Source organism: Marmota flaviventris, chromosome 3 (assembly GCF_047511675.1).
Source record: "Marmota flaviventris isolate mMarFla1 chromosome 3, mMarFla1.hap1, whole genome shotgun sequence".
In the NCBI taxonomy this organism is placed as follows: Eukaryota; Metazoa; Chordata; class Mammalia; order Rodentia; family Sciuridae; genus Marmota; species Marmota flaviventris.
The window spans coordinates 120,620,816-120,647,860 of record NC_092500.1 but is presented as its reverse complement, the minus strand read 5'-3'; the positions used below and the strand labels follow the sequence as shown (position 1 = coordinate 120,647,860).

The window sequence follows — 27,045 nt, the reverse complement described above, 5'->3', positions numbered from 1 at the left end:
GGGGTAGGATCCACCAGTGGTCTGAGACAGGGAAGGTTGATGTGTATCTTGAGGATTTTCCCATCCTTCTAGGGACTATCTGTCCTGCAAAGTGGTGGCCAGTGGCCTGTCCAAAAGTGTGGGTACCTGATGATGGACCAGATGCAAGGGTAGGACTGTCTTCTGAGAGATGTCTCCCCCTTGATTCTTCTGTCGCTTCAGACACTCCAGGTGGAAGGAGGCCCTTCGACCTGCAAGGGCAGTCAAAGAACCAGGATCAGGGCAGCAGAAGGGTACATTGCCCTGGGACAACTCTGCTCTTGTTTGGATCTTGAATGTCTCCCAAAGGCCCACCTGATGAAGGCAGTATTGGGATCAGGTAGAAACTTTAAGAGGTGGGGCCTAGTGAGAGGTTTTATGTTGTTGGTGGTATGTCCTGAAGGGGATTATAGGATGCCTGTCTCTTTTTCTTTCTCTCTTTCCTTTCCCAGGCAGGAGGCGAATGGTTTTGCCATGAGTTTCCACCATAATGTATGGCCTTACTCCAAACCCAAAAGCAATGGGGCCAACTGTCCATGTATCCTCTAAAACTGTGAGCCAAAATAAATTTTTCTTCTTCTTTTTTGGTACCAGTGATTGAACTCAGGGGCACTTGACCACTGAGCCACATCCCCAGCCCCATTTTGTATTTTATTTAGAGACAGGGCCTCACTTTTGCTTAGTGCCTTGCTTTTGCTGAGTCTAGCTTTGAATCATGATCCTCCTCCTTCAACTTCCTGAACCACTGGGAATATAAGCATGCACCGCTGTGCACAGCTATTAATTTGATTGTCTCAGGTATTTTTTTGCACAAAGAGAAAGCTGACCAACACAGAATCATGCCCAGGTAGCTGCAAGGAGTAGTGTCAGTGGCCCTGGATACACTCCTCTTCACCCCTTGCTTTATCTCTGAGACACATGGAGTAGCACATGTTTAAATTCCATCCCAGCATGCTCTGCCTTTGGAATTCTGTCTTATGGCTTTGGAAATCTTCCCAGTTCACTGCATGGAGATTGCCTAGACCAGGCCAGAGCAGTTTCTCAATCATCCCTGGGTACCTGACAATGTCATCTTGGGGGTGACCACTGGCCACATCTGGAGAGCAAGGTATGTCTTTACCTAGTGAGGCAGAGCGGAGGAAACCCCTCTTTGGAGATTGCCGGATGTCCCTCTTGTCTTCCTCTGGAGGCGTCAACTGTCGATTTTCATCATCCTGGTAGGAGAGCCTGGAATAGAACTCTTGGGGCTTGTTCCTGGAGGCTGAGCACCGCCACCCAGGGAGACAGCTGCCACCCCACAAAGCAGTTTGCATTTTTCCTAGTGAAGGAACAACTGCACCCTTGTGCTTCCACACAGGTTTAGGGAAGGGGCATCAGGGACTTGCCACCCCAAGAAATTCTGCCCTGCTCTCTGGCATCACAGGCCTGCTTGCTGGAAGTCCCAGCTCTTTACGCACAGCTGTCTGTCTGATGAGCCTTGCCTTTATTATGTGTGTGGTGCTGGGGATCATAGCCAACACCTGGCATGTGCTCGGCCCGTGCTCTAGCACTGAGCTTCCTGCCCCCAGCTCTGAGTCTTGCATGTCTGATTTGAGGCACTGGAATCACTGTTTGGTCAAAGGTGTTGAGAAAGCTAGAAAAAATTCTAGGCTCACAGGTTTCCTCAGGAGAGGTCTAGGCTCCAGTCTTTACATATGCTCATGCTATTGACCTTGGCTATGCTCATTGTTAGCCCAAACTTCTCCCTCATTCCCCACTTCCTCCCAGTCCTGGCAACTTTTCATCTACTTTGGTCTGTTTTCTTTTTTTCCTAATGCTGACTGCAACCCACCGAAGTGATTTCACAATCCCTAGTGGGTCAGCTTGCAGTCAGATGAGGTCCCTGCCTCTGTCCCTGGTGCTATCCCTCAAATCTTTTTTAAAAAGAATTGATTTACTTCGTTGTGAGTTTTGTGGTGCTGGAGACATGAACCAGGACCTTCTATGTGTCGGGTCCCACTGAGCCTCCAGCACCTCTCACTTCTTGAGGGCAGAGCCTTTGTTTTCTTTGACTCCACCCGGCTCCTGTGAGTGACTGGGAGCCCTCGTAGAAGTACAGGGAAATTTGCTGAAGGAAAACCTCACGGTTTTAGGGCTCCAGACCTTTCTCTCATTCTCAGCTAGGTAAGTCCTCCTCCTCACATGTTCTTCCTATCCAAGTCATCCCACTCTTGCAGACAGAGCTCTGTCTGACTTATGTGGTACATACTGTGGTCACCCAGCCCCTGACCTTCTCTGAATGCCTGTACCTCTCAGCATTTGTACTACTCTGTGGGCAGTTAGTTACAAAATCTCCATATTATTTCCCTCTTGTGAGATCCTCTGAGCTTCCTAACTAGTTGGTAAGATAGTCTTGAGTTCCAAGCTATTTTTCATGGCAAGTAGAGCAGCCCCTTGTACCAAGCACTTAGTAGGAGCCATAATGGATTAGAGAAATTATCTTCCTGATCTCTGGGATAATTGGTCATGTATCCATTGGCATTCTCTAAAAGTCAGTTTAGAGAATGAGACCTCTCAAGGAGTTTCTGGATATTTTTTTTAGGTTTTATACCCTTTGCCATTGAGTCACAAAGGCATCTCACTCCCCACCCCACATTTGCTGGGGGGGACATGAAGGTGTGGGGAGGTCATCTGATTAGGCAAGTCACTGTCTTGACCACTACTTCGATGTTCTCTGCACTCCTTATGTCCTTCTATTAACCAGGGAAAAGGGAGAGATCTTGCTGCTGTTCAACACCATTCCCTGGGCAAGTCCTGGGGCCCAGGATGCCACATAGCATGTCCTTATTTATTTTTGTTAATTATTATTTTAATTTGCACATATTTACAGAGCATATATTTATGTGATGATTTTGACACACATATAGAATGTGTAATGATCAAATCAGGTCATTAACATTTCCTTCTCAAACATTTAAAACTTTTTTCTTGCACATATTTGTGGGGCCTGGTGTGATATTTCAGTACATGTGTACAGATGTGCTGGTCAAATCAGGATAATTAACTTTTCCATCTCCTTAACATTACTCTGTCTGGAGCCTTCAAGTTCCTGTCTTTTAGTTATTCATAAGTGTATATTTAGTCTATTCTAAAAGGAACGGACATTGCAACCTTCTAATGGATCTAGATCTGCATTTTTAAAGCCCTGCTCCATACATCCAGCAAGGGCAACCCAGCAGCCTTAGCTTTGCCAACAGTGCCCTCTTCTGGGTAGCTTTATTATAAGCATGAAACATTTGTTTAAATGTTAATATATGTATGTGTGTTCTGAGTCTCACTAGAAAATATAGTTATGGCTGCTGGTTGCAGCTAAAAAGTTTAAGAAACAATGTTGAGAAGTTATCCTGGAAGTATTTTATGATGAGGAAAGGCCAAGATAAAGGGGATTGTGTGTGTGTGTGTGTGTGTGTGAGAGAGAGAGAGAGAGAGAGAGAGAGGTATGCGGGCTTCCCATTCCTCTACTGAGATGACAGACGGTTTAGTGATGTGCAATCTCCTCCCCTCCCCAAGTCATGCCCAGGAGAGAGATTTTGACGACCTGCCCTGTGTTCCCAGATCCTTCCCTCCACCCGGGGTGGCCTGGGCAGAAGATGCAGGGCTCACATCTCTGTGGAGAGGAGGCTGGGTTCGCTGCAGTACTCAGCCTCTTCACTCATCTTCACGTCGTAGGTCTCGTCTCGAGACATGTCCTCCTGACACACCATGGCTATCTGGCTCTCCCGGGAGGAGCACCTATAGTGTCCAGAAGGGACCAAAGTATCAGGAACTGCCGCTGTCCTCCTCTGCCCCAGCAAGCGAGGTGTCACCCATGCACATGCATGCAGAGACATAACCACTGTGGCCTCTGCTTCCTGCACCTGCTGATGAAGGCTTTTAAAGAAGGCCCTGGGCTATACTATAGAGGGCAGGAAGGCCACTGTAGATAGCATGTCTCTGATTCTTAGCAAAAGCAATGCCAGAACTGTAGCTGCCCTTAGTCTTGAGCTGAGACATAAAGGACAAGGCCCAGAGCTGGAACTCTGGCTGGGTTTACTCTTCACCTGGTTAAGGCTTAACACCTGCAGTTTTTATCAACTGTCATGGGAAGAGAGGCAACTGAAGTTTATGAGCACTTACCCTGTGCTAGGTAGGCACTGTGTGTGTGTTAAACTTCACTGATAGATACATCTGGGGGAGAAGAAAATCCCCTGATGTCTGCTCCACAGCTCCTCTCTAAAGGTCTCCTCTTGTTTAATATAGATCAAAATTTAATATGAAAATACTCTTCAAGGGAGGTAATTAAATTTACAATGGGATTCCAATGATGGACAAAAAGAGCCTTCTTCAGGAAGACAAGGTGCACAGGGGAGAATGTGGTACTCTGATTGAGTCCTTGAAGATTGTGGAGGAGGAGCTGGGATGCATAAAAGGGAAAGGGCCATCAAGTCAGGCTTAGGAGGCCACTTAAACTTGATCTTCTATGCAAAGCCAGCTTTTCAGATCAGCACACAGATCTGGTGCTGGGCACATTGCCCTGAGCATAGAAGGGGTCAGTATGTGTCTCCTGAGACTCAGGACTCGCCCAACACTGCTGTTGGGTGGTTAAAGCAGCCAGTCTTCCAGAGCATACAGTAGATTGGATGGATGGCCAATGCAACTTGCTTGGCATCAGATACTGGTAAGTGCCCATATGATGGGGCCACGTGACCATTTTTGTACTGGGGATCAAACCTAGGTGCACTTTACCACTGAGACACATCCCCAGCCTTTTTATTTTTTAAATTGAGACAGGGTCTCAATGAGTTGCTGAAAGCCTTGCTAAGTTGCTGAGGCTGACCTTGAACCTGGCTGCATGGCCACTTGGAGATGGGTGTTATGAAGGGACAGGAAAACTAGTGGGCAAGTATGCTGCTCCTTGGGTGGAAGCAGCTTCAGGACACATGTCCAGAGGTTTAGCAAGAAACTCACATTTCTTGATTACTATGTGAGCTGGAGGGCAGGAAAAAAGGTGATTTGCCCAAAAACCTGGTATGCTGGGGATCTGTCCAGCCTCCTAGGGCCTCACTATACTACTCTGGAAGAGCAGCGCAATCAAGGATGATGTGGCAAGAAGCAGAGGAGTGTCCTCTCCCACCCTGGCCTCGGGGAGCCTGGAGCTGCAGAGGGGAGCAGGCAGCCCAGGCTGTACTTCTGGGGCCCAGAGCACAGAAGAGGCACCTACCGTCCCAGTATCTCATAGCAGTGTGTTCTACAGCACAGGGCCAGGTGGGGAGAAAAGAGCAAGTCAGGAGGTGGGAGTCGCCCTTAAGACCTCCAGGAATGATCCTACTCTGGGGCAGATAGGTCAGTGCTACAGAAAAGGGCCACCTGCCACCAGAAAGCAAGATGGGGCTGATGAGGGGTTTTGAAGAAAAGACACCCTTCCTGTCCAAGTGAGTGAAAGGCCAGGTTTGGGCAGAGGTTTGGGAAAGGGTAGAGGGGATGGTTTCTGTCACATAGCCGGGATTCACATGTCTCAGAGGATCACAGCCCAGTATGCATTCACTCAGGAAGGTTGAGGGGAGAGGGGCTCTGTCAGAGGCCTGGCACCTCAGGAAATAGCTGGCCCATGGGATGACGCTGGCTTATCCTGTGTGTGGCTGCCATGTTGAACCAAGAGCTCGATTTGGGTGGCAGCCTGGCCCCTACGTCTCTTGCTGGGTTCTGGGGCAGCGGCCTCTAACTGAGGCTTGAAGGTTGGGTGGTGGCTTGAGGGCCAAATTGTTCTCCACCCTGGTGTGGCCTAGGCTAGGGTGCAGGGTGCCCACCCTCCTGCTTACCTCCTAGAGTTGAGCTTCCAGGCAGTCTCCTGCACCCGGATGGCAGGAGACAAGGGGGGCCCATGGCCCTCCACGGTGCTGACTGTGCTGGGGTAACCGCTGGGGCGGGGGAAGCGGCCTAGGGCGGTGTTGTTGGCATTGTTGATGTTGGCGTTGGAGCCGGTGGATGAGTAGCTGCTGGGGGTGAAAGTGGAGTCCACTAGTTTCTCGTGGGAGGGCGATTCAGTGTCGCCTTGGTTGTTACCCGCCTTGTTGATGTGCAGCGGGCGCTGGGTGGTGAAGGTCTGTGGGAAGGTGCCCCGGCTGTCGCTTTGGTAGTAGTTGACATGGTTGACAAGCAGGCCCCCGGCCCTCTGTAGGCAAGACAGGAGAGTGGGTGGAGGAAAAGACCCCTGACTGCCTCTCCTTCTTTGAGGGAGAAACCTTGGGCAGGCGGGGCAGAGAAGCACAGGCCGTGGGAACCTTGTCTGCCCACTATAGGGTCAAGTTTCCAGGGTCTTGGTGGGGTGGTTAACATGGCACCTGATGTCCCTGATGCCATTTGGTATATAATGAGAATGAAGATGACAGGAGGACATCATAGATGGGATGGGCTGATTTTAGCTCTACAGCCCAGGAGCTGGGCACGGGGCTGGGGGACAAGTGCAACAGGGCCCTGTTCCACCATGGTTGGTAGCTTCCCCCTCGCTATAGAAGATATTTTAGCCAAACTCCTTTGGGATGAGGCAGGTAGCTCAAATGAGTGACGAGAGCCCAATGCAAGAGTTGTGGTCTTCTGGCCCAGCCAGGTTTAATTGCCACTGATGGGCCAGCCTTGGTCTCTAGGAGAGTAGAGTGAGGCCTGGAGGGGACCTCAGTGACCCAGATAGCACATGCCCATCTCCACAGAGTAGCCACCACTGTCCTGGCCTCTGCCACCATGTGGGAACATAAGCACGATATGGCCAGGTCTTCTGACTTTTTCCACGAAAAGATAGAAGTCCAAATTTTTACTTGGATGTGCCAGATGTTCAAGTATCAGCAAACAAAAGAGGTCAGCAGATTAGAGGTGGCCCACGGGCTACCACTCTGCAACTCCTACTGTAGAAGTTCCTCCCAGGAAACATTGCCCTTAGGAACATATCTCCTCCCCAGTTCTCTGAGAGCCAGTGACGCTCAGAGCTGCCATCCTGAGAGGACTGATGTGACAAGGAGTCGGATTTGAAGAGGCCATCCTCTGCAGAATGAGGAGACAGCTGAGCGGAAGGGCTTGGAGTCACCACAGAGTTAAGCCTTTCTTTCTGGTTTTTCTTAGCAGAACCCCAGCCCACCCATCTTTTGCTTCAAGATGAACTTGGTAAAGAAAGTGTGACTCTCAGCACCTACCCTAAAGATGTCATCTTCGGAGGCAGCAGACACAGCCTCCTTCATGGCCTTGTCCAGCTCTTCCTCGGCAGTCAGATCTCCAGAGATGGCCCTTCGGATCTCAGGCCCGATGTCATGCAGTGTACGCAAGCCAGCCTGGAACCCAGAGGGACACGTGAGGACCCTGGTCCTTCTCTACCCAGCTTTGCAGTCAGCCATGACCCTAGTGCTCCTCCACCCAGCCACTCTACCCAGCAGGGGGCTTCTGAACCAGATGGGCTTCCCAGGGACCCCTATTGTCACCCTGGGGTGGAAGATTCCATTCATCCATCTGGGAAGAGTGAAGTCATGCTCAGAAGGCCACCAGTGACCAGGGGCTGTCTGAGTTCAGCAGAGTGCATGGGAATTCTGGGGTTGCCCGGAAAACAGGCAGAAGGGTGGAGGGCAGTGGGAGGGAAAGGGGTTTGTCACCCCCCTCATATCTGCCTTCAGAAAGGATTAGTGCTTTCAGGAAGTTTTCTGCTCAGCCTCCTGGTGAGAGATCTGGGCCCTGGCCAGGGCCTGAGGAGGGCAACCAGGACCATCTTTGGGGTGTGGCTCCTTCCTGCCAGACCCTTACCTGCAGTGACAGGGCGTTCCTCTGGGAGGGCTTTCCCACAAGCCCTTGCTCTTTACGCTTCTTGAATTTCCGGAAGTATTCTTGGATCAAGAAAGTGGCATAAAATTTGCCAACTGTAACCTCATCATCTGAGACACACGGAGAGAGGAGAATTGTGGGGAAATGGAGATTCAGTTAAACTTCGTTAATTTACTTTTTAGCATCCAAACTTTTACTTTTTCAATTTAATTTTTTTTTGGCTTAAAAGGAGTAAAAACAAATAGAAAGGAATATGGTGAAAAGTCTCTCTCTTACCACATCCCCATCAGCTTAGTTATTTCCTTCTAGTAGCTAACCATTTTTATTAGCTTCTTAAATATTTTTATAGAAATTCTTCATGCAAATAAGCAAATATATTCTTATTCTTACTTAATATTATCCTCTCTCTCTCTCTCTTTCTTTTTTTGGAGACAAGTTCTCACTACATTAAGACCAGGCTGATCTTGATTGAAATTCTGGGCTGAAACAATCTTTCTGCCTCAGCCTCCTGAGTAGCTGGGACTATCGATGCATACCACCACACCTGGGTGCTACATACTACAACCTTTTTTTTTTTTAACAGAAAAGTAGCCTATACTACTTGTGATTGTCAAAATCACTTCCTACCTTGCTTTTATTTTTCCCCTTGATTTGACATTACTAACCCTTATTTGATTCCACCTATGGTTGAATGGCATCTCCTAAACACAAACAGTTCTGCTTCAAGATTGGAGGGAGGGGTTGTTGTGAGCAACACCTTCCTCTTGTTGAAGTTTGGGTTCTTCTTCAAACCAGACAGATTGGGTTATCATACCATGTGTCCCTGCTGGGCTGGGTACCTGAGATCACACAGGATTAAATCAGTGTCTGTCTTGGGCATGAGCCAGATGGTAGGGAAGCCGTAAGTCCTGAAGGGAAATGTTTAATGCCCAGAAAGTCACCAGTTGCCCTATCTCCTGTGTTTTGTGACTGGGTTAAGTCTCTGGGCTTGTGGTGGCACACCTGCTCCTAGCTGTCCTTGTGAAGGGCCAACTCCATGATACTGATGGGCCTCCTTCTGGCAGGGCCTCATATCCACAGGGGAAGGGAACCTTGGTGATCTCTGTCTAGGGAAGTCAGAAGCCTGTGTGAGGTCCTAGGCTCCCTCTGTCCCGAGCTCCTGCATCTGCTCTGGATGCACCATGCAACCTTGGCTAGGTAATTAGCTTAGAATGTTAGTTCCTTGAGCAAACTTCACAGAAATGTTATAAACATTAAATAATTAAGTCATGTAAGATATCAGATGGCATTTGGCCTATTCAGGATTCTTAGCCCCAGTCTTGCTTTCCCTTTGGGAAGTGGTTTTCAACAGGGATTTCACTTCTTCAGGAAGCTTTGGAAATGTGTGGGTGCATGAGAGCAAATTTCATAATTGATTTTAACTTCTTGCAGAGTTGTGCCTGAGCATTTATGCATTAAAAACATTTTCTTTTAATATACTTTATATTGGAGTTAAAGCCCTTATTAACACATGTAGGAAGGTTATGTTATCAACAATTTTTATTTGAGATCATAGTAGGGGCAATCTAAATTATCTGTTATAAACAGGGACTTTTGCTTGGTAGCGATGAGGAGAACTGTCCTAGGATGAATGAAATAAATTTCAAAGAGAGGAGGGATCTCAGGGCATTTTCTTCCAGGGTTCTAGAATAATCTAGAACAATCAACTCAGTGGCTTACAGGGAAACCTACAGGTTTGGGGGTTCCCTTGGAGGTTCAACCAAATCTCTAAGCATCACATCTATGCCTGTCCCCATAATGCAAAATGCAGATTGCAGCAGATTTCCAACCTGACAGTCTATATCTGAGTTTGTGCAGGGCATTGCACTCCAGTCTCTGGGAGAAGGGTTTGGAGAAAGGAAGCTCCAGCGAGCCCAGTGGCCTCAAGACGTAAGTCTCAGGCTGCTGCCATGTTTCTAATGGTGCCAGAGCTGGAGTAGAGGAAGGCAGAGAAATCATGTGGGCTGGGCAGGTGGCTGAGATGTGGGCATCCAGGGCACTTACCACCTGCAGGAGGCACCACTTGGTCCAGTAGCTTCATGCTGGTCCTTTTCCAGATCTTCTTGATGATGGCCCGCAGCTCCTCATTGGCTTGCTCCAGGTTCCCTGAAGAAGAGGGTATGGGAGGCTGAAAATGATCATTGGCCCCTTGTGGCACCCTCCCAGGAGATGGGTCTCTGAATAAGGAGGGAAGCTGCTGCTAGAGGCCTTGGCCCCATACATAGCCCTGACTCATCAGCTTCTCTTTCTTTCTCAATGCTGCTTTTCTCCCCAGTCTTCCCATTTCCATTTCTATGTCCTTCCTTTTTCCATTTCCCTTTCTCCGTGTTTTCCTTCTTTCTTTCTTTCCTTCTGAGCCCTGTCTAGTGCCATTCCTTTTCCCTTCCTCCCCACCTGTCACTCAGGCCAGCCTGTGGGGGCACTCGGAGATGAAGAGCCTGAACTGAGCTGCAGCCCCCCAACCCCCCAACCCCTGACAGCCTAGGCAAGCATATATCCCCAGCCTCCTTTCTCCCCTTTAATTTGAGACAGACTCTCATTAAGTTGCTTAGGACCTTGCTAAGTTGCCAAGGTAGGCCTCAAACTTATCATCTTCCTGCCCCAGCCTCCTAGGTGCCTGAGATTACAGGAATAAGCCACAGGACACAGGCTTGACAGTGGTGGAAAAGGAAAGCTGAGACCTGTACCCATTAGAGTGAGGTGCTAGGCAGGATTCTAGATGCTATGCAAGATACCTGCCCCACCCCACCACCATACACATGATGCATAATCCCTGGGCCTGAGGATAAAATGGATTTTACTCTTGCAATTAGATTACGTCATAGGGCACCTATGACTGTCAGCCAGGGAGAAGAGCTCTGTGGGCCTGACCTAATCACATGAGCCCTTTAACAATCCAGGGTTCTCACCAGCTGGGAGCAGAGAGAAAATGAGAGGGATGGACCCTGGCTGGACTAGAAGAGCACAGATACCCATGCTATGGAACGAACTGAGAGTGGTTCCCAGCTGACAGCAAGCAGGCGAATGAGGATTACACACCCATAATGGCAGGAACTGAAAATTTTCAACAATGTGAATGAACTCAGAGGTGGTATCTTCTTCAGAGCCTCCAGAAGGGCGCACAGCCTGGTTAATATTGATTTTGGTCTCCCAAGACCCTGAGCAGAGAACCTAGCTACTCCATGCTGGACTTCTGACTTACAGAACTGTGAGCTAATAACTGGGTGTTTTTTTTTTTTTTTAAGTGTGTGTTAATTTATTATCCAGGGTTAGGAAAGCAGTACAGGTGATGGATACTGCTATTACATGGAAATGCTGTAGGGCGTCAAGGAGAGCTCTGGGGTCAGACTGCTTGCATTCAAACCCAGGTCTAAAGCCACCCAGGAGAGCAAGCAGATGTGGCCATGGAGAGGGAGTGAGGGCTTCTCAGTTCTTCCTTAGAAGGTCAGATTCAAACAGTAGCTGAAGCCAGAGGACAACTTCTGGGCTTCCCATGGAGGCCATCGATGAAGGAAGTCAGAGGTTTCTAACATACACAATCTGAGTCCCAATTAAAACAATGCTCAAATAAACTTCTGGACTGGGTTGAAGGGCATCCTCCCAAAATTCATGTCTACCTGGCTCCTTGGAATGTGGACTTAGCTGGAAAAAGAGTCCTCAGAGATGTAACTAGTTAAGATGAGGTCATATAGGATAAGGGTGGGCTCTAAGTCCAATATGCCCAGTATCCTTACACAAAGCAGAGAGGCACACAGGGACACACGGGGAAGGTCATGTGAAGAGGGAGGTAAAGATGCAGTGACACAGCTGTGAGCCCAGGAGAGCTAGTGTCACTAGCCACCACCAGAAGCTTCAAGAGAAGCAGGCACAGCTCCTCCTAGTCTTTAGCTGGGACCCACCTGCCTGTACCTTACTTTTAAAAGATTTCTGGTTCCCTGAATTGTGAGGGAGTAAGTTCTCTTGTTTTAAGCCACCTGGTTTCTGATCATTTGTTATAGAAGACCCAGGAAACAAATACATCTTCCAAAGGCTCTTTCATGTTTTTCTCCAGGTTTTCCTTTAGTGTCATAATGATCTATGTGCTGTGCAGTGTCACTGCCCGTTGCTTTATATCATCAAAGTATTTTTAAGGCTTGCTACTGGAAAGAGCGCTGGTTCTCCAAAGTCAGTGTGAACTTCTCTCACTTCCTTCCACTCACAAAAGCCTGAAGGGCCAAGGCCGCTCTAAGTCTTCTCCTCACAAATTTATGTTTTCTCACCTTTCTTTCCCTTGTCTCCAAGTCTTGATTTTAACAAGTCTGTGGAGAGCCTGGAGGATCACCCTCAAATGTATGTACAGGTGTGTTGGTGGCTATTCTGAGATGTCTGTTTCAAAGATTTTCTTGAATTCTGGACTTGGCTAAAGTTCCCAGAGGCTGGTTTCTCCTCTTGTCTCTGGATAAGTCTGGTTACAGCAAACTTGGTGCTACTGCTGGTGGCACTTTGTTGGGACCTGGTTTGCAGACAGTGCAGCTTCAACACTGCTCAATCAGTAATTTTTGTTTCTCTATGGAACCCAAACTTTCAGCCTTAGTTTATCCCAAGTTTCTAGTAATACTGCATATTCCTTCCAGTAGTCAGTGTCTTCCTTTATTGGAAGATAAAACCCTTTCCCTGAACATAAATGAAATAATAGACATGGTAGAAAATTTGGAAAGAATAGAATTAAAGGAAGAAGATTCTGCCACTCAGTGATATTCCATATTAATGTATTAACAACTTTCCTTCTGATTTTCTTCTGTTGTGCACACACTTGTGTACTACATGTCTACCTAATTCTTTTTAGCCAGAAGTAAGCCCATTGGTAGCCATTTTGGATTGAGTTATTGCATTGATACCAATGGCATACTTTTTAGCCTTTGCTTTATTTTTTTCAGCAAAATTTGACTTGTGTTTAATTTTTAAAATTAGCTCATAATTTTGACAGGCATGTTGCTGGACAGGTTCTCATTTCCCTTCCTTTCAGAGGTTTCTGCTATTCTCTGGAAAGATTTAACTGAAAGAAGGCACCTCTCCTGGTGATGCACTGAACTAAATTCTCAGATGTCATCACCTTTATCTATTTTACAAATGAAGACAGAATAAAGAATCACATGCATGTTGGTGAGAGAGCTGAGACGCAGACACAAACCTCCCATCTCCCTCTTACTGCCCCTTCTGTGGAACCAAAGGAAAACACTGGCTGGCAGCCCGGGCTCCTGGGTGAAGTGTAAGAAGGGGAAGAAAACACGCTGCTCGCCTCGTGTGTATCTTCTCCTATTATTGCACCAGTGGGTGTCAGACTCCAGCTCACACACAAATCATCCACGCAGCTGGTCCACAGTGCAGATTGCTGGCCCTAGTCACAGACACTCAGGTTTGGTAAATCCGAGCTGGTACCGGAACTCAGCTTTGACCAAGTCCCAAGAGCTAATCCTGTGGCTCATGGTCTTTCGACCACACTCTAAGAAGCACTGAATGGCTACAGGCTCTTGGAGAACAAGGGCATGTTTTGAGACACATTTTATACAGACTTTTGCAGAGTGGTTCAGAGATAGACAGCAGATGACCTAAACCAGGGTCACTGCTAGCCCACAGGGTGCCTCTGTGCAAACTAGAAGGGACTCACTGGAAGTGGCTTGTGTGTGTGTGGACCATAGGCTGAGTAGTGTAGCATGAGTAGTGTAGCACAGGTAGGACCTTAACCCCTACCTGTCAAGGGGCTGATCGCCTTGTGCCAGGGACAGCATGCATAATGGTATGCGACTCCACCATAGTTACCACCTGTAGTTATGTCCCCTTCCCAACATGAGTCCTTTTAATTTCAAAAGAGAGTTGAGCATTTGAGAAACCCACCTGTAGCCAGTGCATATCCCTCGAGGGCTCAGTCCTGCTTCAGGTAACAATCATCCCCTTTTGTATTTTGAACTATACCCTAGACATCAAGTCAACACCAGAATAATTTCTAGACTTTAATGGAGAAGGAGAGCTCAAGATAAATAAACCAGAGGCCAAGAGGTCATTGAGAAACAAAGAAAACATGAGCAGGAAGGGCCTCCTTAAGACCCAGTGTTGTGATCTGGATGTGAGACAGTGCAAGAAGGTTCAGAGGACAAATGACTGGGTTAGGAGAGCCTTAACCCAATCAGTGAATTAATCCACCTGGTGGGATTAGCTGGGTGGTGACTGAGGCAGGTAGGGTGTGGCTGGAGAAGGTGGGTCATGGGGGTGTATGCCTTTGTATGTGGTGAGTGGAGATCTCTCTCTCTTCTCTCTGATCATCATGTAAGGAGCTTCCCTCCACCACACTCTTCTGTCATGTTGCTCAGCCTCACCTGGAGCCCTGAGGAATGCAGCCAGCTGCCTATGGACTGAGACCTCTGAAACTAGGAGCCCCCAAATAAACTTTTCCTCCTTTACAATTGTTGTGGTTGGGTTTTTTAATCACAGCAACTCAGAAAGCAGGTTATCATGTCTCGCTGCTCTATGCGGTACTGGGTGGGAAGGTCCCTGAGCACTTTGCAGGCTGCTGAGCTCCTCTCTGGTTGGTTGGCTGGACCTTCCAAGTGGCTCTTCCAGTGGTCCATGGATGGTCCTTACCTTCTGTTTTGATCCTTAGGGCTGTCCTGACCAGGGCAAACAGGGTGGCATTGAACATGACTGTCCCATCGCTGTTCAGAGGCATGTTCATGGAGACCAGACGCTGGAGGAGAGAGGAGGCAAAGCCAGAGATTACAGAAGATGGTTCTCAAAGGCCCTACATAACCACCATGGTGGAAATGCTGGGAGGGTGCCTGGTGACTTGTGTGGGTGCTGCTGGGAGTGGGTGGGTGTGAAGCGTGGGTTGCTGCAATGTACTCAAAACCTTCTCTGGGGAGAATCTGGGCTTTGATTTGAGAACTCTTGCCCTTCTCCACAGAGTGGGGGACGGATGGAATGTGTCCTTGGACCTTCCACAAAGGGATGTTAAGCCCACCCTCCCTGCTGTCCTGCCCAGTGTGGCTCAGCCTCGGGGTGTGCTTCTGCTGGCAATGAAGGGCAGCTGTGCACCAGGCACTGCTACATCAAGCCGCGTCAGAGGCTTGCTGACTCCAGGTAGGGTGGTATGCCTCTTCCCTCTTTCCCACCTCCATTCCACAGATCCCTGTGCTCTGTGAGGGGCTGTCAGTGCACACGAGGTCATCGTGACAAAGAGCAGCGTGATGCTCATCATGGCGTCCACACCAGGGTGTGGTCAAGGAGGCTGCTTCTCAGACCACATGGGGTCCTCCTGTAGACCTTGTGCCAGGAAGTGCTGTCCTTTCCTGAGACACTGGGTGTTTTTGAGTCTCATGGGCAGTGTGAGTTGGAAAGCTTAAAGCCCCATATTCAGACCTCCTAGTCCTGTCTGGAGGCTTCCATGGGTACATTTCAGCTGCTAGGCACGTCCTTTTCCCATCGTGCCTCTACTTTACATTGATTTGTGCTTGTTATGATTTGGATCTCAAATGCTCCCAAAGGCCCATGAGCTGAAGGACGGGTCATCAGTCTGTGACACTTTTGGGAGGTGGTGGAACTTTTAGGAGGTGGGACTTCATGGAAAGAAGTTAGGTCATTGAGGGCATGCTCTTGAAGGGGCTATTGGGACCCCAGCCCCTTCTATCTCTTTGCTTCCTGACCACCATGGGGTGAATAGTTTTCCTCCACCATGGACTCCTGTCATGGTGTACTGGGCTACCACAGGCCCAGATCATCAAGGCCAAGGGACCATGGACTGAAACTGTGAGCCAATAATAAATTGGCTTTATAATAAATCTTTTCTCAGTTATTTTGTCACAGTGATGGAAAGCTAACAGAGTGCTCTTTATCTCTCATATTTTCTATAACTTGAATAAAACTAAGCAAAGCAGAAGGCTCCATAATCTCTCTCTTCTCCATTTTCTATGAGTGGATTATCCACAGACCTGAATCCTTCCACCATTTGGGTTTTTCCCCGATGCAGCTCTTTGGCCTCATTTCCCCCCAGCTCTTTCTCAGCTCATTATTATTCCAACAGGGAGTACAAAGTGGTGAGAAAGGAGGTGGCATGGGAGGTGAAAGAAGAGGGGCAGGAGTGGGAGTGACATTCCTCAGCAATTACTGGGCTGCATGATTGGAGCTACAACGAGGCAAGAGAGGGGTCAGGGGCTGAGAATGATGCTCAATCTCAGGGTCAGGCAGAGGTGTGTCTAACAGAACTTAGTATTTTTATCTTTTTTTAATATTTATTTTTTAGGTGTAAATGGACACACACATGCCTTTATTTTTATGTGGTGCTGAGGATCGAACCTGGGTCCCTCCCGTGCTAGGCGAGCACTCCACCGCTGAGCCACAATCCCAGCCCCAGTATTTTTATCTTAACTTATTTCTTAGACTCACTGATTGCATAGACTTGGTGACACTGCCACTTTTACCAGTGGCAGAATCTCTCTTTGGCAAAATTTTGAGTGTTTGAGTGATTTTTCATAAAATATTAGTGCTTTGCAGATCCCTGAAGTCAAGGCATGGCCTCTCTATTGGCCCTCCGGCTCCTGGGAAAGAACTCCGCACCCATCACTCCAAGCTGGAGGTCCTGTAGGAGGCCAGGGTGCTACAGCTTGCTGGGCAGACCAAGTCCTTAATTCAGACAGGACACAGGGCTCATTGGGACATGAGGCATTCAGCCTGTAGTTCCTTTACTGCATCTGAGAACTTAGATCTAGAGGGATCCTTACAATACAACCTGCCCAGGCTCATTTCTTCAGACACATACATTATTATCTTTATTCCCTTAAGGATCTCTGGTCTGACCAAGGTCACAAGGTAAAACAAGCATCTCATCTCGCCTCCCATATTTTCTCTTTCTCCCAACCCCCAGAACACAGGTTGCTTCTTACTTTGCAGGCCACACGATGAGGACACAGCTTCCCAAACCCCAGGGGGGGCTGGATACGCCGGAGGAGGGTCACCACATCTAGGTGTTTGATGCGACCCCTGCAAGAGGAAGGAGAGGAGGGGAAGAATGGTCAGGGTCATGGATTCTGTCTGCAGCCCAGGATTCATGTATCAGGGAGGTGGGGGTCTACCTACAGAGGGGTACTCTCCATACTGTGGCCTTTCTGGTTAAATAGGGCAGACTGCAGAATTGCATCATAAAATCCCCAAAACAATACAAAAATCAATGTGCATATGTTAAGATTTTAATGGACAATTTTCTGTCTATGCTATGTGCCAGGTGGAAGGGATTTGAGTCGTGCAATTAAATTCCTCAGTATGAACTCATTGCTTCGGCACACTAACCATCTAACCAAAAGGAATTTATGGGGGCTGGGGATATAGCTCAGTTGGTAGAGTGCTTGCCTTGCATGCACAAGGCCCTGAATTCGATCCCCAGTACCCCAAAAAAAAAAGGAATTTATGGGATGTCATTCAAAGATGATCAACAGATGAGGGTATCCTTAGACCTGAGGTCAGGGATAGAGTCAAGATCTTCCTAGCCCTAAATATCCTGAAGTGAGTACTTACTAGTTATTCCTGATGCTAGTCTCTCCTGCCCTTCCATCAACTGACATGTTCTCAACTTAGTCAAAGGGTCTTGGCCTCTTGCAGGCTTTTGACAGCTCAGTGTTTCCCACTGATCCACCCCATGCTAACCCATCATGGACGTCTTCCACAGGATTTCCCTCAGGGAACTTACTTGGCCTCAGGGTCATACTCTGCCCAGATCCTCTTAAATTCATCCAGGTGGTGGGGACCAAGGATTGACCAGTCCCTTGTCAGGTAGTCAAAGTTGTCCATGATGACAGCTACAAAGAGGTTGATGATCTGCAGGGAACCGTAGGTACCATGAGGGGCTCCACAAGGACTTTCTTACACACTTGCCACCTGAACCCACCTTGCCAGCTCAGGCGTGGCAGAAGCCAACATTTCTAAATACCAGCAATATGTCAACATTTAAAATACCAGGCCCGAGAACTTGGGTCTCATGGACATGAGCATGACTCACTGCCCTGAGCATTGTGTGGGGTGACCCCTACCTGTGGGCTGGACAGCCTCCCTTATAACATGGTGCCATGAAGGGCTGCCAAGGCCAGAGGGTGGCTTTATCTGCCACCTTTCTCTCACTCCTCATCAAGGTGCCAAAATGTGTAAGTTTCTGCTGAGCCTCAACACATCCCCTTTGTCCTCTGGGAATGTGAACAAAAAAGAGGATGGCCGAGTTTGCCTGGCCCAGTCTTCCTGATCTTCTCCCAGTGTGGCTGGACATTACAACTGACTTAGTGTCCCCAAGCCATCTTCTATGTATTGCCCTGACAGTAAGCTGCAGAGTCAAGGGGCTGCCCTGAGACTGTCCTAGTTTCCTGGGGCTAGCAAGTCCCCCCAACTTACCAGAAAGGCACAGAGCATGTAGAAGCTGATGAAGTAGAAGACGGCGAAGCTGCTGCCACAGGGCGTCTCTCCCTCTGTGCTGTTACTGGGCTCGGATTCTGGGGCACACTTCTTGCCTGGCATGCAGGCCAGCATGATGTCCTGCCAGGCCTCCCCCGTGGCACACCTGGAGGAGAGAAAAGAGGCCCCAGCACCCATGTAGTCAATCTTATACATACAATTGAAACTCTTTTGGCATCCTTCCCAGGAAACAAATGTGGTATTTATCACTCCCTGAGCACTCAGATATGCTCACCAAATATGAAAACATTCAGCATCATTCTGAATGTTCTAAAGCTTTATACAAGAGAGTAACAAATTGTACCCTTTCTGCAAATTTGTTGTTTTTGTAATCCATGCAAAGTTTTTGAGATTTAACCATTTGGATACATTTTAGTTCTAGTTTATTTTAATTGCAATACAGGAGTACATTTAATGACCATGCCATTAAATCAAAAATCACCCTCCTGTTGAGAGACATCTAGGTTTTTCAATTAAAATTTTTTTCTATTATAATTAACACTGTGAAGACCAGGCATGTCCACATCTCGGGCATCTGCCCAGGGGTGGGATTGCCAGATGAAGACACATGTGTTTTCATATTTACTAGGTGGTGCATATTCTCCAGTGCAGACCCCTTTCACAGGGTAGGAGAAATGCCATTCTCCACAGACCCATCAGCTCTCAGTGGATTTTAAAGTGTGTTGCTCACACGATGGTGTGAAATGATACTTCATTGCTGTTTTTGTTTAGTTTCAACACCCCCAGTGGGTTGAGAAATTTAATTTCACCTTCTGTTGAAATGCATGTTGCTGTTTTTGCTTGTTGATTCATGAGTTGTCTTCCTCTTCATTTGTTGGGTCCTTTAGGTGGTTTTTACCACCATCCTTTGTTATTCATATGCATTTCAAGTATCTTCCTCCAGCCTGTGACTGGTCTGTCTCTCTAGGTTTTTTTTTTAAGGTATATTTTGATAAATCTAAGTTTTTTATTTTAATGAGGTCAAATTTATAATTTTTTGCACTATGTTTCGTGCTCTTTGCCTCTCATTTAATAAGTCCTTTCCTGTTTGAGGACATTAAGATATTCTCCTCAAGCTTCCAAAGTTTCATTTTTCACAATAACACATTAACCTGAATTTTATTTTGATATGAGGTAGGAATATGCTTTCATCTTTTTCTGCATAGATAACACTTTTCTTCATATGATTTGCCTACTGATTTGAAATAGCTCTTCTGATATAAATTCTATTTCCATAGACGTGTGAATCTTGTGCTAGTCTTTTCATTCTATTCCATAGGTTTACTTGCCAAGGAGCATTGGTACCATGTTGTCTTAATTATTATAGTTTATAGTGAACCTTGTTCTCTCATAGGGCATGAATTCCAGTTTCTTGTTTTTCATTTGTCTTGATTGTTCACTTTCTTTTTCTATTCCTTAGACACATTAGAATCAGTTCATCAAGTTCTATGAATAGTTCTATTGAGAGTCTTGTGGAATTGCATTAAAATTTAGATTAAGGAATCTTGACAACTTTAGGATACAAGGTCTTTCAGCCATGAACATGGCATCCATTTATGTAGTCCTTACTTAATGTCTTCAGTAAAATTTTATGATTTCCCCATATACATCCTTTGTTACATTATTTTTAAGTACCTTCTTTATTTTGTTGCATATTTAAAATGGTGCAGTTTGCCAGGCATGGTCCTATAAACCAATAGTCCCAGTTACTTGGGAGTGAAGCAGGATGATCCCTTAAGCCTAGGATTTTGATGCTAGCTTGGGCAACATAGTGAGACCCAGCTCAAACAAACAAACAAAAAGATGAAGTTTTAAATTATATTAGTTTGTTATAGTGTAGAATAACTGATTTTATATACAGATTTGCAGAACTTTCTTCCTGGTTTCAACAGTTTATCTGTAGTTTCTCTTGTACATTCTGAACTGGCAAATTTTTTTTTTTTTTGCTTTTTTGTTTCTTATCTGATTCTTAACTTTCAATTTATTTTTCTTATTGCAGTGGACAAAACTTGCAAAGAAATGAAGTTAAATAACCAATATAATGTTTATATTATATTGCTTTGGACAAAACTTGCAATATAATATTCCAGATCAGATTCTGATTTGACAGGCAGAAAGAGTGATAGTATAGGATCTTATCCATTATGTTTTCTAATTAGCTATTTCAAGTACAATATAATGATTCTTCCTCTTTGTTAATTCCCCACCTTATGGATCCTATACAGAGATTTGTAATTATTTTGCTTGGATTTTCTACTTGGATTGGGCTTTTTTTTTTTTTTTTTGTCGTTTTCAAACATTGACAATTATGTCAACACATTTTCTCTTCTCCTCTCTTCTCCTCTCCTCTTCCTGTTCTGAGGATTGAACCCAGCAAAGCACTCATACTGGGCAAGTACTCTATTGCTGAGCTACATCCCCAGTCCCATTCATATTTTCATTTTTATAACTTGTTTTTATTCTCCTTCCCTTATTAATATTAGGTTTATGTTCATATTATGGGATGAGTGTAGAGGTTTGCCACCTCTTTCTAATCCTGAAAATTTTTATAATATAGGAATGGTCTATTCTTTTATAGTTTGTTAGAACTCACAAATAAAAATATTAAGGCTTGGGCCTTTTTGAAGGCTAAAATTTTGACGATTTTTTCAATTTTTATCATAGTTAATGCTATTTATTTATTTAGAGCATTCCAATGTTACAGTGGTACCAACCTACATCTTATATGAGATGCCTATACTTACATCAAATCTATATTGAATCTGTGACAAGCCAGAAAACTGTTTACTGTTTTATTTGTGGAAAACCTTTTAAATGTTTTCTAAGCTTGCATTTTTTTCATTGATTATTGCTTTTATCAGTTAATGTTTTAAAATTTTTCTTTGTATTTCCCTATATAACATCATTGACTTTATATTTTTAAATATATTGACATAAATTTGCTCATAATATCCTCACCCCCCTTTTAAGGTCTAATCTTATTTGTTACATTTAGAAAATCTTGGTTTTGACTGGACTCAAACCTAGAGGTAGATGGTCTCAGAGAGTACAGCCTCTATCATTGGGCAGTCTGTTCCTGACATTTTTCTTTGACCTCCTTCATTTTCTTGGCCCAACGTCTTGCATATTCTTTGGCCTCTTGCTTATTTTTCTTAGTATCCTGTTTCTTCAAGACAACATGGTGGTGGCTGTGTTGCAGCACAGGTGGAGGAACATGAGGCTAAACTGTGCACACTTGTGTTCTAGGTTTCTTACATTCTTTGTTTAGGGCTTTGCTGTAGTCTAGATCTGGGATGTCCCCTGAAGGCACATGGTTGAAGGTTTGGTCCCTAGTCTGTGGCTCTGTTTGGAGGTGGTGGAACCTTGAGGAGGTGGGGCCTAGGGGAGGGAGTGAAGTCACTGGGGTCATACACTGGAAGAAGATATAGGAAACCTGTCCCTTTCCTTACTTTCTTTGCTTCTTGGTCTCCATGAGGTGGGCAGCTCTGGTCCACCATGAGCTTTCTATCAGATGTTCTGTCTCACCACAGGCCCAAAGAAGTGAAGTTAAATAACCATAGACTGAAATCCCTGAAACCTTGGGCAAAAACAAACCTTTTCTCCTTTTTGTAAACCTTTATTTAATTTATTTATTTTTGTGTGATGCTAAGGATAGAACCCAGGGCCTCACCCATGCTCTACCACCAAGCTACAACCCCAAGCCCTTTTCCTCCTTATTTAGTGAATTTTCTCAGGCATTTTGGCACAGTGATAGAAATCTAACTAACACAGGTTTTTATAAACACACACACACACACACATACACACAATTGGTGGATATTTAGAACTATTAGAAAATCTGTGGGGTTTGCTAGCTCTTTGGGGTCCTAGGTGATGAAGCACAGTAGTATTAGTCTAACCAGAAGTATTCTTTTTCACAATAACCACATGGAGAACATTCAACACAATGCAACCCTGAATAGATCTGCACGTGTTTTTCTCCAGTTCGCCTTGGTTTATAACAGGAATAGCCCTTACTCAGTTGCAGGTGCACACAGCTGTGCTTCACAGGGAAACCTCAGTTTGTCGTTCCAGCCACTGATTCAAACCACATAACCCTTCCGCCCTTTCCTCAGGGGGCCAGAAGCAATGTCTATGGCCATTCACCTCTCATGAAAGGTACCAAGTTTACGTTCATGGTCTACTTTAATGAGTTTCTAACAGTGAGTGGCTGGAAAGATGTTCAGCATCTTCAAGTAGCTGATCACCTGAGGTGCCATTAAAAAAGCATACAATTATCTTATAATTCTAAAAATCACTTCTACATCCATAATTATGTTGCTTTTTGTATGCCTAATATTGTTGTGCCTTTTAAAAAAATCTGGTATTTGATAAAAATTTAAATAAAATAAAAATTTGATAAAAGTCTTATTTATTGTTTTTTTTAATCAGCTTTAGCATTTATTGATAAAATCTACTTTTGTTTTATATTTGGCTGATTTATGCTTTTATTTTTTACGAATGCATTTCTTCACATTTTGGTGGGGTTTTTTTGCTATTTTTTAACCATCTATTAGTTTACTTATTATAATTTTAAAAATGAATAAATTTTACATTCTGAATTTTCCTTTGGTATTGATGGGTCGTCTCATGTATGTCAGATACAACACTATCACTAATTTCTGAGCAGGGCAACTGTTTTTATGGTTAGTTTCTAATTTTGCTATATTGAGGTCAGAGAAGTTTTAGGATTTATTAAATTCTGCTTTGTGAGATAAGTTATGGCTAATTTTTGTGAATGTTTCTAGGTGCTTATAAAGGATGTGTCTTTTGCCATTAATGAACAGTAATTTATTAATCTGTTAACTGTGTTATTTGGCTTTGCTTTACCATTTCTTCTACTTTGATCTGTCTGATCTGTCATTTTTTGTGACCTGCATTCAACACCCCGTGTGTGTGTGAGTGTGTGTGTGTGTGTGTGTGTGTGTGTGTGTGTATTTTCTCCTTAGAGTTCTATCCCCATCTATCAGATCCACTTCCAAAGTGTATGGTTAGGCTCCTGTAGTTTTATGATTGTCATATGGTGGAATGATCTTGGTGGACTATTCCTTTACCAGTGCCAAATGCCCCCTTTGTCTTATATGATGCCTTTCCCCTGGTACTGCAGTTGTCACATCGACACTTCAAGCACTGCTTTGCACTTTTCTAGCCCTTTATTTTCATCCTCTCTCAGAAATAGGCTATGGCTAGAATTTTTTTTTTTTTTTTTTTTTTTTGGTACTGGGGATTGAACCCATGGTCACTTAACCACTGAGCCACATCCCCAGCCCTGGATTATTGATCTTTTAATGGAGAAACTTAACTCATTTAATTTTTAGTAATCATTAGTATCTTTGTTCTTATTATCTTTGTTCTGTCTTCTAATTTTTCCAATTTTATTTTGCTACAAAAGTAGCCCTTCCTTCATTTTCATAAATTGCTAAGGTTTTTTTGTCCATTTTTTTCTATTTTGTGGCTTGGAATGTACACATTCCATTTCCATTTTTCTAGTTGACCTTTCAATATTTAATGTATGTATTTGTACACATTTTCCCCTTGGTTGCATAAAGAGTGACACAGTATCCACTTCTTCTCTTGGTACAAGAGAAGAATCTTGGCATAATTTCATGTTTCTCAATTTACTATTATCTCACTTCCAAACTTGTTGAGATAATATGGGATTCTACTTCCAAATTGTTATTAAGATTTTTCCTCTTAACAATTATTTTGGCTTGATCTCCACTACTGCAAAAATCTTCATATAAATTTTACAGTCTCTATTTTTCTAAGTCATAACAATAAGTATTACAACAGTTTCTTCACTCTTGATGTTGCTCATTCTCTTTTTAGATTCATTCTTCATTCTGTGGAAGTATATAACTGTATAATTACAATGAGGCAGGGTTATGTGAGAGAGTAAACTTTTGAGGTTCTTGTATTTTTGGAAATGTTTATTTTGAGTTGCTACTTGAATACTGATTAGATTGAATATAGGAGTCTAACTAAGTACATTTTCCTTGTAATTTTGAACACATTATTCCATTAGCTTCGAGTGTGCACCTTTGTTGACGAGAAGTCCAAGGCCAGTTGATGCTTTGCAAATCAATCTTTTTCTTCTTCAGCAACACCATTCACTGGAGAGACTGTTCTTTCTCCATTGTGTGATCTTGGCACCTTTGTCAAAAATCAATTGACCATAAATGTTGGGTTTATTTCTGGGATCTCTGTCCTGTTCCATTTGTCAATTTTCCATTTGTCTGTTTCTATGCATCTGTTTTTATGTGTATGTTTTTAAACTATCAGGCTGTTTTGATTACTATAGTTTTTTAATGGATTTGAAGTCAGATAGTGTGATACCTCCAGGTGTGTGTGTGTGTGTGTGTGTGTGTGAGTGTGTGTGTGTGTTTCCCTCCAGATTACTGTGGCTATTCAGGGTCATTGGTGGTTTCATAAACATTTTGTTTCTATTTCTGTGAAAAATGACATTGGCAATTTGGTAGGGATTGCACTGAATTTATAGATTGCATTGGGCAGTATGAACATTTTAACAATATTAAATCTTTTAATCCATGCACATGGGATACCTTTCCATTAATTTGTGTTGCCAACTATTTTTTTCATCAGTGTTTTATAGTTTTCAGTATACAGATCTTTCATCTCCTTGGTTAAGTTTATTTTTATTTCTACATGCTATAGTGAATGGCATTGGTTTCTTAATTTTTTTTACAGATAGTGTGCTGCTAGTGCAAAGAAATGCACTAATGATTTTTGTGTGCTGATTTTGTAGCCTGAAATTTTACTGAATTTATTTATCAGTTCTAACAGTTTTTTTAATGTTCATTTTTTAGTTGTAGTTGGACACAATATCTTTATTTTATTTATTTATTTTTATGTGGTGCTGAGGATTGAACCCAGGGCCTTGCACGTGCTAGGCAAGCACTCTACTGCTGAGCCACAACTCCAGGCCACAGTTTTGTTTTTGTTTTCTTTCTTTTTGGTGTGGAATCTTTAGGGTTTTCTGTACAAGATCATGTTATCAGCAAAGGGATAATTTCACTTCTTCCTTTCCTACTTGGATGTCTGAGAGTGGGCACCCTTTCCTTGTTTCTGAGTATCCAGCATAATGTTAACTGTGGACTTTACATACATGGTATTTATTGTATTGAGGTACCTTGCTTCTATGCCTGATTGATTGAAAGGTTTTAATATGGAAGGAGGATGAATTTTGTCAAATGCTTTTTCTGCATCTATTGAGAGGATCATATAGTTTCCATCCTTCATTTTGTTAATGTGCTGTATCACATTATTAATCAGCATATGTTAAACCATCCCTGCATTCCAGGTTTAAATCCCACTTGATCATGGGGAATCATATTTTTAATGTACGGTTTAATTCAGTTGCTAGTATTTTGTTGAGGATTTTTGCATCGATGCTCACCAGGAGTACTGACTTGTAGTTTTGGTTTCTTGCAGCATCTTTTTCTCACTTTGATATCAGGCCTTGTGAAACTTCAATTTGTTGATGTTTTCCCACTTTTTAAGATTTTAAGATATTTTCTTTATTGTTGATATTCTAAAAGGTAATCATAATGTGTCTATTCTGCACTTAGAAGGCAATTTCAAACTGAAAGTTCACACTTTTATTATTTAAAGTTTTAATTGATCACATTTCTTTATTTTACTCTCTCCATTCCTTCTGGGTTTTTTGGTCTGGAATTTATATTTCAGAGACAGGATTTTTCATTTCATATTTTCTTTTTGTCCTTTAGCTATCTAAGGAGAATTCCCTGGTTAATCTTTCAGTGCATCAATTCATTCTTCTGCTGTGTCCCCTCTGCTCTACATCCTACTTTAAAAAAAAATATTTCAACCACTGTATTTTTCTCTTTTTAGTACATACTTTACTCCCCTCCCCCCTCTTCCTGGAGATTTATCCCAGGGGTTACTTTACCTGTGAACTATATACCCAGTCCTTTTTATTTTATTTTTAATTTTTTTTTGAGACAGGATCTCATTAACTTGTTTAGGACCTCACTAAATTGATGAGGTTGTCTTTGAACTTGTGATCTTCCTGCTTCAGCATCCCAAGTCACTGGGATCATAGGCATGCACCACTGTGCCCAGCTCACTTTGCTCTTTTTAATAAGGGTTGTTGTTGTTGCTGCTGCTGCTGCACTTCTTCTAATTAACAGATGGGTGATGTTCTCTAGTCTCTCTAAAGATATTAGTTATATTTATTATATTTATATTATATTTAAGATAATTATATTTATTCCTCATTCATCTGTGAATCAAGTGTGAGGCCTCTCTTTCTTGATGTTAGTTTCTCCCAAGTACTTTGGGATTATTGTTGATTTCTCTTTGGGATGGAGAACTCAGTTCATAGCTCTCTGGATGAAGTCCTCCTCCCAGGATCCTTCCTGGGGATCATGAAAGGGAGATAAGATATGCTGCAGGTAGACTGGGCAGGTGGCTTCTTTTTGAGTGTGGGTTCCCTTAGGGGAGGAGGATGCTCTGTCTCTCCAAACTCCAAAGTCCAGGGATGAAATGTCACGTGATGGTGCTTCCAGCTTGCAAGAATTAGCAAATGATCCCCAATAGAAAAAGTCCCTAAGGAACCAGGGCTCCGGGACCATAGCCCCAGGTCTTTCCTGTGCCTTGCATCTGTTGACCCTGAGCCTAGAGACT

General features: G+C 44.2%; 1 protein-coding gene across 19 annotated transcripts in view; it reads right to left on the bottom strand.

The window, feature by feature from the left end:
• Window positions 1-27,045, bottom strand: part of Cacna1c (calcium voltage-gated channel subunit alpha1 C) — a 617,874-nt gene that overhangs the window by 3,832 nt on the left and 586,997 nt on the right. For 12 of the 19 annotated variants that reach the window (XM_027951043.2, XM_027951042.2, XM_027951019.2 and 9 more), the window contains 11 exons: window positions 18,280-18,445; window positions 17,588-17,715; window positions 16,788-16,884; window positions 14,494-14,596; window positions 9,880-9,981; window positions 7,819-7,946; window positions 7,221-7,355; window positions 5,856-6,208; window positions 3,661-3,789; window positions 1,139-1,245; window positions 127-230 (listed from right to left, as the gene is read on the bottom strand). In XM_027951043.2, coding sequence (XP_027806844.1) covers window positions 127-230; window positions 1,139-1,245; window positions 3,661-3,789; window positions 5,856-6,208; window positions 7,221-7,355; window positions 7,819-7,946; window positions 9,880-9,981; window positions 14,494-14,596; window positions 16,788-16,884; window positions 17,588-17,715; window positions 18,280-18,445 — 1,552 coding nt within the window. Of the gene's footprint in view, window positions 1-126; window positions 231-1,138; window positions 1,246-3,660; window positions 3,790-5,855; window positions 6,209-7,220; window positions 7,356-7,818; window positions 7,947-9,879; window positions 10,051-14,493; window positions 14,597-16,787; window positions 16,885-17,587; window positions 17,716-18,279; window positions 18,446-27,045 lie in introns of all 19 variants that reach the window. The other 7 variants (XM_027951026.2, XM_027951020.2, XM_027951028.2 and 4 more) reach the window with 1 other exon arrangement.